At 46.5% G+C, this 12,984-nt stretch overlaps 1 protein-coding gene across 1 annotated transcript in view; it reads right to left on the bottom strand.

Annotated features, from left to right (window-relative positions):
- Window positions 1-2,184, bottom strand: part of LOC310648254 (KAT8 regulatory NSL complex subunit 1-like) — a gene marked incomplete at its 5' end in the record, with an annotated part of 277,663 nt that extends 275,479 nt beyond the window's left edge. The window contains one exon of the mRNA XM_083376000.1: window positions 884-2,184. Coding sequence (XP_083232126.1) covers window positions 884-2,184 — 1,301 coding nt within the window. The remainder of the gene's footprint in view (window positions 1-883) is intronic.
- Between the last annotated feature and the right edge of the window lie 10,800 nt (window positions 2,185-12,984).

Here is a 12,984-nt window from a genome sequence, read left to right as displayed (position 1 = left end):
TTGATCACCCCCCACCACACACACAGCCCAGATTTGGCGCCGAGCAACTACTACTAAGGAATTTCAAATCTTGTAAGACGTTATGACAAGTGCCTCAATTTGAATGGCGATTATGTCAAAAGGTAATGTAATGTTGTAGTTTTCTAATGTGTATAATAAAAGTTCTGTATCTGCGAGTGTCTATCATTGATAACCAAACAGAGGTTTATTTCCGAATTGCCCTTGTAAATAAATTGATTGCTGAATTCAATCCCCGAATACATCTACTTCTCAAAGCTATAATGTAATTATGATTTGATTTAGGATGTTATGTGATTCCAGTGGTTGGCAAATCAGATATTTTGAAAAAATAGAATGTACTGTATGGTTTAATAAACACACAGACCATGGATAAAGGACATGTGTCAACAGGGTCCTCTTGGGACAAACTATGGATGGGTAAAAGAAGTGTGAACAACTTCAGTGCAACAGCTTCTGCCTTGTCCCAAATAAATTTATTTGTAGGTAAATTCTTAGCTATTACTCATGGTCCCTTCATAAAATAAAACTATGGGCTGGATTATTTTAGTTAAAAAGCAATGAGGATGCTTGGCCATTCTCAGCCACAATAATAGTTAAAAGCAGGTTATTCTCTTCAACCAACCATAATTTATGTAAGTTACTATCTATCACCAATAAATAACCTTTCTATTGCAGGAAACCTATTTTAGGTAAATTACACCTAACTTAAGACAGAAATAGACTTTCCATTTCTAAAATGAATTTGTTACTGCAGTTTGCTTGCTCTTTAACTGTACTTTAAAACAACAGTGATGTAACACAAAACTTTTTGAAAAGCAGATTATTAAAAACTGTAAAGAAACTAACACTTGATGATACTCACAAAGGTACATGGTGCTGTTCAATGTCTGCTTTGGTCAGTTCCTCTTCTTCAATATCAGACTCTCCACCGGAGCTGCTGTCTGTGACATCAGAATCAAACGCTTCCTCACAACATCGCAGGTTAGCCATCCCACTGGCAGTAAACCTCTCTAATTCTTCTGAGATAGAGTCACTTTTTAGGAAGTTGCTCAGTCCTTCCGAGGTATTTCTCTTATTTCCAGCTTTTCTCAGAGCTGCTTCTGCCTTGCGGGTCAGCATTAGCTGACTCCGGTGTTTCAAGGAGTCCAAAGCAGGCAACTTGCTTAGTGTTTTCTCTAAAAATCCACCAAGCTGTTGCTGAATGTGCCGCTCTACCTGCTTGGCCTGTACCACCTGCAGCCGCTTTTGCAGCCTGTGAGCACGATTCTCAATGTCTACCTGCCTCCGCAATAGCAACTTTGTCCTCATATCTGAATCTAGAGTGCTAAAGGAACTGTTTGGCAGAGAGATCATCTGTACTTCTGGCTTACTGCTTCCAAGCTCAGAACTAACAGGCATTCCAGATAACAAAAGCAAGCTGTTCTCCCCACCCTCTTCAAGTCCACACTGCTGCTCTGAGGAAATGTGTTCATGTTTATTTGCCATGCCATTTTTGGTAAATGGGGCAGCATGCTCTGCATCTGGGCTTTTATGTGGTAGAGTGCAACTGCTTAAACCAGTCTTCAGGTCCTCCAAATCAGAACCCCCAGCTCTATTTGAATCAACATCCTGGAGGGTCAAAGAAGATGGTGTGCTCTTCCCACCATTAAGCGAAACAGAGCTTTCATGGTCAGAGCTGTTAGTCTTAGCTATTTTTTTAGCCAAGCCATTGACAGGTGTTTGTGGCAAAGGTGTCTGATTACTCATACTCATGGTTTTTAGGTTTTCCAAGGAAATCTCCAACACTGGGGACTTTCCCAAAAGGTCACTAGTTTTTAAGAAAGGATGAGTCAACAGAGAATGAGATTTAAGGACTGTCTGCTTGTTGAAGACTCCTTGCAGTTTCAAGGACTCCTTTGGAGGAGATGTTACATCTGAACAGAGATAAGATGCTACCAAGGGCTGCAGCTTTCCCAGCTCTTTTTTTGTAGAATTATTTCGGAAATCTAGACTGGAATCCTCAGCTTTCCTTTTGGTGCCATTAGCAGCAACAAGGATGTTGTTGGCATTGGCGTTTTTGTCCACACTACCAGGAGACAGGGAGCAGGATAGGGTAGCCAGTTTGAAAGGGATGTGGTGAGCTTCAGTTGCTGCATCAGTGAGAGTGGGCGCCATAGTAGCCATTCAGCACAGAGAGTTGGAAAATCCAGCCTTTCCTGTTGCAGAGGCCAGCTCTGCTGTGTTTTTCTACCTCGCCAAACGGTACCCTAAAAAACCCAAGCAGATAAAATTTAGAAGTGAAGAATTGTCAAAACAGAAACAAGTTATGTACATTTTTGACAAATACAGAGAGCCTGTATACACCTATTCATCAGAGACAATGGACAGTGACAGATTTCTTATCCAAATTAGTTAGTATAATATCCAATGGAAAGGCATAAAGCCCAGCATGAACAGAAATGCAAGCATCTTCTGAAATGCCAAAAATGGTGAAGTAAAGTAACTAAGGGATATGAAGCAGGAACAAAGGTGAAATCACTAATCAAGGAATAAGCAACCAAATATTGGATAAGTACAATAAGAATGTTTTCTCCAACATGGATGGTGCCCTTCAAATGGCCTTTCACTTACTTGTTAACAAATCTGAACGACTAAGGGAAATCTGTGGATGGCCAAATGACTGAAGAATCTACAATAGGAAAAACAGGTTCTGAATAAAAAGCAAAGCTGAACATGAGAGCCACTGTGGTATAATGGTTAAGATGTTGGACAAGGGACAGAGAACCAGGGTTCAAGCCTAAGCTCAGGCATGAAAACTTGCCTGATGACTTGGGAGAGATCACTATCTCTAAGCCCTATTTTAATCACAGGGTGGTTACTGTGAGGAAAAACTGGTGGGAGCGTTATGTATATCAGGGCTCCCCAACCCCTGGGCTGTGGCCCACTACCAGGCCTTGAGCCTTTTGGAACCAAGTCACAGAAGTGGTGGGAGAGTGCTCATGCATCCCCACTTACATGAGCGGCAAACATGCATCCCCACCTCTCACACAAATGGGAGCTGCACGTGTGCCTGCCCGCCACTGCACGGAACCATCCCTTCTCCACCCCACCAGTCCGCAAAGCCAAAAAGGTTGGGGAACTCTGGCGTATATCACCTTCAGCTATTCCCCAATTATTGGTAGAATATCAATTCTAACAAATATATTTATTAAATGCTTTTCAGCTCAGCATTGCCCAATCATATCTTCAAGTCCCAGAATTGACAATAAAGTTTATGCTGGAAGTGCCCAGAAAAGCTAATATGTATCATATACTCTATGTTTCACAGGCAGTCCACTGAAGCAGGCAAGATGAAAACCCCAGCAGTACTCTTACCAAGGATGTCAGGAAGCCAAACTGAATACAAAACCAGTTCAGAAAGGTATTTTCCACAAGTGAATCACCTGTCTGAGATGGTATAGGTCAGTGATGGCAAACCTTTTAGAGACCAAGTGCCCAAACTGCAACCCAAACCCCACTTATCGTCAGGTGTCGGGTGGGCGTGGCCCAGTGGGCATGGCAGACTGGGTGGGCATGGCCGGGATGGGCGTGGCCACCTCAATGTTGCTTGTGGGGAGGGATGCCTGTGGGGGCCGGGGAGAGTTGGGGGAGATCTAGGGCAGGGCTTTTCAACCAGTGGTACGCGAGCACCTGGCTGGTGGTACGCGTAGGACGGGTTGAACAGCACTGTAAAAAAAAGTAAAAACAAAAGTAAAAAACGTTTTTTTACTAACCTTTCAGCTGCATTCCATTTCTCCGCTTCTCTACCTTTGCCACGTGTTTGTGGGACTATTGGTAAAAAAGAAAAAAAGTTCCACGAGACTTTTAACTTCTCGCGAGATTAGAAAGTCTCATGGAACTTTTTTTCTTTTTTACCAATAGTCCCACAAACACGTGGCAAAGGCAGAGAAGCGGAGAAATGGAATGCAGCTGAAAGCAGGTTAGTAAAAAAATGCTTGGGGGTGATGAGGGCATCTGGGCAAAGGTGGGGGCAGCAACCTTACCCTGCATGGTGGTGGATTAATGGGCACGGGGGACCCAGGATGAGCTGCGTAAAGCAGGCGGAGGGGAGGCCAGGTAGTCTGCAGGCGCCGGCAGGGTTGGAGGACGATCGCACCCGCAAACGGGACAGCTGCCCGAGGCAGAGGTGCTGCCCGAGGCCGGAGGGAAGGCCGGGCAGTTTGCGGGCGCCGGCAGGGTTGGAGGATGATCGCACGCGCAAACGGGAGAGCTGCGCAAGGCAGAGGTGCTGCCCAGGGCCGGACGGGGGGGCAGGCAGTTTGCGGGCGCCAGCAGGGTTGGAGGACCATCGCACATGCGAATGGGAGAGCTGTGCGAGGCAGAGGTGCTGCCTGGGTAGCCCACTGGTCCTGGGGCTTCACATACCAAGCAACAAGCAGCTGGGCGTGTCGCATGGCTGGCAGCTTTGCGCGGCGCTACCAGAGTGGCGGGCAGGCAAGGGGGGCTTCTCCCTTCCGGGGTGGGGGGAGAAAGACGCATTCTCCAACCAGCTCTTCCTTCCCCTTCTCTGGGCTGGGCTGCAATCTCGCCCGCTGCTTCTGCACCTCCTCCTTCCTCCTCCCTACCTTCCAGAAAAAAAGGAGAAGACAGGTGGTGGGGCAGGGGGTTTCCCCATCCCGGATGCTGTCTTTGCAAGAGAGGCAGAAGTGATCACCCTTTTGCAAGCAGGAAATCTTGCACAGGAATTGCAGCCGGGGATTTCACACACACACAAACACACACACACACACACACACACTTTCCCTGGATTGCTCCGCATCTGGGGTTTCCTTCCATTCACAGACCCCGCCTCACCCCTCGCATGAAACACTCTGCTCCCGCTGCTCCCCCCACCCCCACGCAGCACCTTATTTCCAGCTCTGATGCGTCACTTCCTCCGCCGCTGTGTGGGACTAAAAATAAAGTTCAATCAATCAATTCCAACTTTGTGAGATCTTTTTTTTCCCCATGAGAAGTTGAAATTGATTCGTTGAACTTTTTTTTCCACACATTGGCAGAGGCCTAAAGCAAAAAGGGTTTATAAAACCCAGCTTAAAAAGCCACTTGCCTGGGGAGATTTTGATGCAGGTTGCTCATGGACGGGACTTAAGACCTTGGACTGGGGCGACGGCGTGCATGCCCACAGAGAGCGCGCTGCATGCCACCTGTGGTACACGTGCCATAGGTTCCCCACCACAGGTATAAGGTTTCCTGCATGAGCAGGGGGTTGGACTAGATGAAAGATGATTGGGGAACTGGAGGCTAAAACATATAGGGAACGGTTGCTGGAATTGGGTACGTGTAGTTTAACTAAGAGAAGGGTGAGGGGTGACATGATAGCAGTGTTCCAATATCTCAGGGGCTGCCACAAAGAAGAGGGAGTCAAGCTATTCTCCAAAGCACCTGAAAGCAGGACAAGAAGCAACGGATGGAAACTAGTCAAGGAGAGAAGCAACCTAGAACTAAGGAGAAACTTCCTCACAGTTACAACAATTAACCAGTGGAACAACCTGCCTCCAAAGTCATCCCAAAACAACTGGAGCACCACTTGAACACCATTGGCATTAACAAATTCGCCATTAGTCAATTGCAAAAGGCGGCCTTACTAGGAACTGCTTCCATCCTGCGACGATATCTGTAATACCATCAAACATCCACATCTGCCTATCCCAGGTCCTTGGTAAGGACTCGATAGGTAGACAAAAATGCCAAATCCAGTCTGAACATCTGGCTGACTGTGCGATGATCAATAATAATAATAAAAGTTGGAAGGGACCTTGGAGGTTTAATAATAATAATAATAATAATAATAATAATAAGAAGAAGAAGAAGAAGAAGAAGAAGAAGAAGAAGAAGAAGAAGAAGAAGAAGAAGAAGAAGAAGAAGAAGAAGAAGAAGAAGTAGTAGTAGTTGGACGGGACCTTGGAGGTCATCTAGTCCAACCCCCTGCTCAGGCAGGAAACCCTATACCATTTCAGGGAAATGGCTGTCCAGTCTCCTCTTAAAAACTTCCAGTGTTAGAGCATTCACCACTTCTGGAGGCAGGTTGTTCCACTGGTTAATTGTTCTAACTGTCAGGAAGTTTCTCCTTAGTTCTAGGTTGCTTCTCTCCTTGACTAGTTTCCATCCGTTGCTTCTTCTCCTGCTTTCAGGTGCTTTGGAGAATAGCTTGACTCCCTCTTCTTTGTGGCAGCCCCTGAGATATTGGAACACTGCTATCATGTCACCCCTCACCCTTCTCTTCATTAAACTACACATACCCAATTCCAGCAACCGTTCCCTATGTTTTAGCCTCCAGTCCCCCAATCATCTTTGTTGCCCTTCTCTATACCCTTTCTAGAGTCTCAACATCTATTTTACATCGTGTTGACCAAAACTGGATGCAATATTCCAGGTGTGGCCTTACCAAGGCATTGTAAAGTGGTATTAATACTTCATGTGATCTTGATTCTATCCCGCTGTTAATGCAGCCTAGCACTGTGTTGGCTTTTTTGGCAGCTGCAGCACACTGCTGGCTCATATTGAAGTGATTGTCTACTAGGACTCCAAGATCCCTCTCACAGTTACTACTATTGAGCAAGGTACCACCTATACTATACCTGTGCATTTGGTTTTTTCTGCCTAAGTGTAGAACCTTACTTTTTTCACCATTGAATTTCATTTTGTTAGATAGCACCCAGTATTCGAGTCTGTCTAGATCCTCCTGTATTTTAAGCCTATCTTCTGGAGTATTGGCTATTCCTGCCAGCTTCGTGTCGTCTGCAAATTTGTTGAGTTTCCCCATCTATCCCTTCTTCCAAATCGTTGATGTTGAAGAGCACTGCGCCCAGAGCAGAGCCCTGGGGCACCCCACTACACACTTCCTTCCATGTAGATGCAGTTCCATTCAGGACCACACGCTGAGTATGGCCTGTCAGCCAGCTATGAATCCATCTGGTGGTGATGCTATCTAACCCACATTTTTCTATCTTATCAAGTAGTAGGTTGTGATATACTTTATCAAATGCCTTACTGAAGTCCAAGTCTACAGCATTCCTCTGGTCCACTAATTTTGTCACTTGCTCAAAGAATGCAATGAGATTTGTCTGGCATGATCTGTTTTTGACAAACCCATGTTGACTTTTAGTGATGACTTTTGTTTGCATCAAGGTGTTCGCTGATTTGTTGATTATCTTTTCCAGAATCTTCCCAGGTATTGAGGTTAGGCTGATAGGTCTGTAGTTTCCTGGATCCATTTTTTTCCTTTTTTGAAGATGGGAACTACATCAGCTCCCTTCCAGTCCTCTGGTAGTTCCCCAGTGCTCCAGGATCTTTGAAAAATATAGTTCAGTGGTTCTGAGATCACGTCTGCCAGTTCCTTGAGAACTTTGGGGTGTAATCCATCTGGTCCTGGTGATTTGAACTTGTCTACGCTGAACAGGTGCTCACTTACCATTTTCTTGCCTATCTTAACTTGTGTTTCTGTTTTTTGTGGCACTGGTTTTGGTAGGTTGGACTGTTTTTTCCCTTGGTGTAAAGACAGATGTTTCTACTGACTCCTGTTATTTCTAGGCACTTGATTATCCAGTCATGTGGCAGAGAGTCAAATGCCTTTTTGTAGTCAATCCATGCCACATTCAGGTTGGACTTCCTTTTCTTGCAGTTTTCCAAGATCATTTTGTCTATTAGGAGTTGATCTTTTGTTCCTCTGCTATTGGGGCGGTTTCCTTTCTGCTCTGGTGGAAAGAGATTGTTTTCAACTAGATGCTGTTCTACTGCATCAGCTACCACACTAGTTAGCAATTTGAAAGATGTTGGTAAGCAGGTAATTGGCCTGTAGTTGCCTGGTGTTGCCCCTTTTGCTGGATTTTTCATTATTAGGTAGGTTTTCCCAGTTGTTAGCCACTTTTCAATTTCTCCTCCTTGTAGTATATTGTTGAACTGCTTGGCAATGAGTGGGTATATAACAGTTAGATGTTTCAACCAAAACCCATGCAGTTCATCTTCAGGTGGTGCTGACCAATTCTTGATCTTCCTTGCTCTTTTTTCTACCATTTTTGTTGTTATTACTAGTTCTTTCATTTCAGTTTCTGTTTTATTTGCATCCACCTCTTTTAACCAAGCCGCATCCTTGTTGTGTTTCTTTGGGTTATCCCATATCTGCTTCCTGAACTGCACAGTGCAGTTTCTCCATTGATGGATTGGTAGAAACGTTTCTGATTGGATTGAAATTGGAGGTTCTGCCTATAATTCGCAATTTGAGTTTCGTATCTACTGATTTTCCTGGCTATAGCTGTTATTTGCTGCTTTGTTATTTCCAGTGATTCCTTGATTTTCCTTTTTTCCAAGTGGTATTTCTTGATTAGGTATTCTTTGGTCTTCTTGTTCTTCAGCTTCTTTTCTTTCATCTGTTCTAGCTTGCTTGCATGTGATCTTAACTTGCTGATCTTATTTTCTAGTCTAACCTTCCATTTTTGTGGTGCACTGTTTGTTTTTCTTCTTTGTTGATTTTGCATCCCAGGTATTCAGTTATAACTGCAGCTGTGCTGTACATTAGTTGGTTTGTTTCTTGCAGTGAATTGGTGCTTATACTTGATATTGCAGTATTTGCATCTTTTAATGCTTGTGCTAGCTGTTTCTTTGCAACAAGCTTCAATGCAGGCAGCCTTATTCTGTTGTTTTTGTGCTGTTCTAGATGCTCAGTTATTCTTTCTTTCATTTCTTTTATTTCTTTAGAGGGCTTTGTTCTTCCTGAGGAAGAGGTGCCTGGTTTCCAAATGAGAACAGTTGTATATCTCTGCTGGATTCCTTCACTGCCAACTCCCCCTGGCTTGCCTCTACATTCTGAATTACTTCTGGCAAGGCTTTGATTTCTTTGCCCTGGGTAAACCTTTGCAGTTCATCCAATTCTGTTTCTGTGAATACTTTATTTCGTATTATAAATCGGTGTTGATCTGCTAGTCTCTGTTCTGTTATTTCTTATTCTGAATGTTGTTCTTTCCAGAACTGGTGCATTTGTTTCAGATATCCTCTTCTTGTTGGACTTGATCTATAATAACAGATCATTATTTCTTTGTTTTCAATCACTGTGTATTTGCGATGGGTAATCACCTTTTCTTCCAGTAGTTCTGCAGCTGCTGGCCCTGGTTGCTCAGCCAACAGTCCTGAGTCCTGTCCCATTTTTCACCAGATATCCAGGAACTCCCAACATCTAGCACAGACCTTGTTAACCCGGGCGACATCCTAGCCAGTATAGCATTCTGAAATTTACGTCTCTTCATATTTTTTTATGGGAGAGACATTCTTTGACTGACTCCTCTGATGAGACCTGTCCAGTATGGTTGAACCTCTGGCATAGCTCTCATCTATTATTATTATTATTATTATTATTATTATTATTATTATTATTATTATTATTATTATTATTATTATTATTATTTTTTCTGAGAAGGCTAAGAAAGATGCATATTGCCAGAGATGACTGCAAACATATTGGTCTGAATGTCAGTTTTATGACAGGCAATGGCAAAATAGTGCCCTCCCAATGTGTTAAACAACTTTCATTAGCCCTAGCCATTATGGGCAGTGGCAAGATTCTGAGAAAACTGACCAAATAATGTGCAGAGCATCCAATTGCCTACCTATGCTCTACCATTCTCTTTAATTGCCCTTGCTAATTAATCAGCCAGCAAAATTTATTTATTTATTTATTTATTATGGGACTCATATGCCGCCCTATCTCCCAGAGGACTCAGGGCGGCTAACAACAATAAAAAACCAACAGTACAAAAGTTAAGAAAAAAATTAAATAACAGCCCCAAATATTAATTACACAGTTAAAAATTAAAACTTTTAAAAACCCATCATCAATCCAGGTCAGCCTGATGGAAAAGGAACGTCTTGAGGTCGCGGCGAAAGGACCGGAGGTCCGGGGCCATCCGAAGCTCAAGGGGGAGTTGATTCCAAAGGGCTGGCGCTCCCACAGAGAAGGCCCTCCCCCTGGGGGTCTCCAGCTGACATTGTCTGGCCGACGGCACCCTGAAGAGGCCCTCTCTGTGTGAGCGCACTGGGCGATGGGAAGTCATCCCCGGCAGCAGACAGTCCTGCAGATATCCCGGGCCTAAGCCATGTAGGGCTTTAAAGGTAAGTACCAGAACCTTAAATCTCGCGCGAAAGACAACCGGTAGCCAATGCAGCTCACGCAGGAGGGGTGTAATATGGGAGTATCGGGATGCTCCCATCACTACCCGCGCGGCCGCATTCTACACCAGCTGGAGCCTCCGGGTGGTCTTCAAGGTCAGCCCCATGTAGAAAGCATTGCAGTAATCTATCCGAGAGGTAACGAGTGCATGAGTGACCGTACGTAGGGCATCTCGGTCCAGATAGGGGCGCAACTGGCGCACCAGGCGAACCTGGGCGAATGCCCTCCTGGCCACGACTCCAATATGATCTTCAAAACTGAGTCGTGAATCCAGGAGGACGCCTAAATTGCGCGCCCTATCAACGGGAGGTAACACCTCTCCACCCATAACCAAAGATGGAACCTCTTGGACAAGACGAGATGCCGGTACGTAAAGCCACTCAGTCTTGGCCGGGTTGAGCTGGAGCCTGTTCTTCCCCATCCAAATCCGTACCGCTTCCAGGCAATGGGACATCACATCGAGGGCATCACTGGCTTGGTTCGGGGTGGAGATAAAGAGCTGGGTATCATCGGCATATTGATGATACCTCACCCCGAAACCACGAATGATCTCACCCAGCGGCTTCATATAGATGTTGAACAGGAGAGGCGAGAGTACCGACCCCTGAGGCACCCCACAACTAAGGGGCCTAGGGGCTGACCTCTGCCCTCCTGTCAACACCGTCTGCGAACGGCCCGAGAGGTAGGAGGAGAACCACCGTAAAACGGTGCCTCCCACTCCCAACCCCGCCAGACGTCGCAGCAAGATACCATGGTCGATGGTATCAAAAGCCGCTGAGAGATCTAAAAGGACCAGGACAGAGGAATAACCCCTGTCTCAAGCCCCCCAGAGATCATCCACCAGTGCGACCAATGCTGTCTCCATGCTGTACCCGGGCCTGAAACCCGATTGGTATGGATCCAGATACTCAGTTTCCTCCAGGACCAAAGGGAGCTGCCGTGCCACCACGCTCTCAACAACCTTCGCAAGAAAGCGAAGGTTTATTTATTTGTTTATTTAATAATATTTATATACCGCCCTTCTCCCGAAGGACTCAGGGCGGTGAACAGGGCAAGAATAAAACTACAAGGTTACAAAAATTAAAAAAGGATTAAATATGTGCCCACTAAAAACAGTCAATACAATATTAAAACCCCAATAAAAACAACAATAAAAAACCCCACCAATCCCCTATCAGGCCAGGCCGGCTTGTTCGAATAAGAATGTTTTTAGATCGCGGTGAAAGGAGCGAAGATCGGGCGCCATCCGGAGCTCGACCGGTAACTGATTCCATAGCTCCGGGGCGCCCACAGAGAAGGATCTCCCCCTGGGGGCCACCAATCGACATTCTCTGATCGGTGGCACCCTGAGGAGGCCCTCTCTGTGGGAACGCACAGGGCAAAGGGAAGTTGATGCCGGTTGGAGACAGGACGAAAGTTGTTTAGAATAGCTGGATCCAAGGCAGGTTTCTTGAGGAAGGGCCTCACCACCAACTCCTTCAAGGCGGCAGGGAAGCACCCCTCACTCAAGGAAGCATTTATAACTGCCAGGAGCCAGCCTCGTGTAACCTCCCGGGCTGCATAAACCAGCCAGGAGGGACACGGGTCCAACAAACACGTCGCGGCACTTAATTTCCCCATGATCCTGTCCACTTCATCCGGAGTCACAGGATCAAACTCTTCCCAAATATTATCAGCCAAACCCATCGTTTCCCCTTCGTCAGACACTGCCCAGTCGGAGTCCAAGCCAGCCCGAATCTGAGCAATTTTATCCACCAGATACTCACTAAACTCCTCGGCCCATCCCTGCAAGGGGTCCTCTCCCATCCCCTGATTTAAAAGGGAACGGGTCACCCTAAACAGGGCGGCCGGGCGGTTATCTGCAGATGCAATGAGGGTGGCGAAGTAAGCACGCTTCGCCACCTCCATTGCCACAAGATAAGATCTAGAAAAGGATCTTAACTGTGTTCGGTCAGACTCAGACCGACTGGACCTCCAAATGCTCTCTAGGCCCCTTCTCCGGCACTTCATCTCCCGCAGGTCCACGGAGAACCAAGGAGCGAGCCGGGATCTGCGCCAGGTCAGAGGCCGCAAAGGCACAACACGATCGAGAGCCTCGGAAGCCGCCCGTTGCCAGGCATCAACTAAGGTCTCGACCGGGCTGTGGGAAAGGGAGGAAGGAATCAGTCCAAGCGCCGTCTGGAACCTATCTGGGTCCATCAGGTGCCTGAGGCGAAACCACCTGGTCAGTTCCGCGTCCCAGCAGCGGGGAGTGGTATGACGGAGGCCCAGCCGTAGGAGATAATGGTCTGTCCATGAAAGGGGTTGAGATGTTGGAGTAACCCCACCCAGACCATTAAGCCACTGCCCAGAGATAAAAATAAGGTCGGGCGTGTTTCCCCCCTCGTGAGTCGGACCCTGAATAATCTGGGTCAGGTCCATGGCTATCATGGAAGCCATGAACTCTCGGGCCACCCCCGACGCACCACCCAGGGAAGGCAGATTAAAATCTCCCAGAACCATAAGCCTGGGAAACTCAACCGCCAACCCTGAGAGAGCGTCGAGTAGCCCGGGCAGGGCTGTTGCCACGCAGTTGAGAGAAAGGTACGTGAGCAACAGACCCAACTGACCCCCAGGACCCCACCTCAGGAGAAGGGACTCACATCCGCCAATCTGAGGGGCAGTGGTCTCCCGCGGACAAAGGGCCTCTTTAATAACTGCCACCCCCCTGCCCCTACCCTGAGCCCGAGGCTGGTGAAGCACACGGAAACCTGGTGGGCATAACT

The sequence above is a fragment of the Vipera ursinii genome, assembly GCF_947247035.1.
Source record: "Vipera ursinii genome assembly, chromosome: W".
NCBI lineage: Eukaryota > Metazoa > Chordata > Lepidosauria > Squamata > Viperidae > Vipera > Vipera ursinii.
This window is presented reverse-complemented; position numbering and strand designations above follow the sequence as displayed.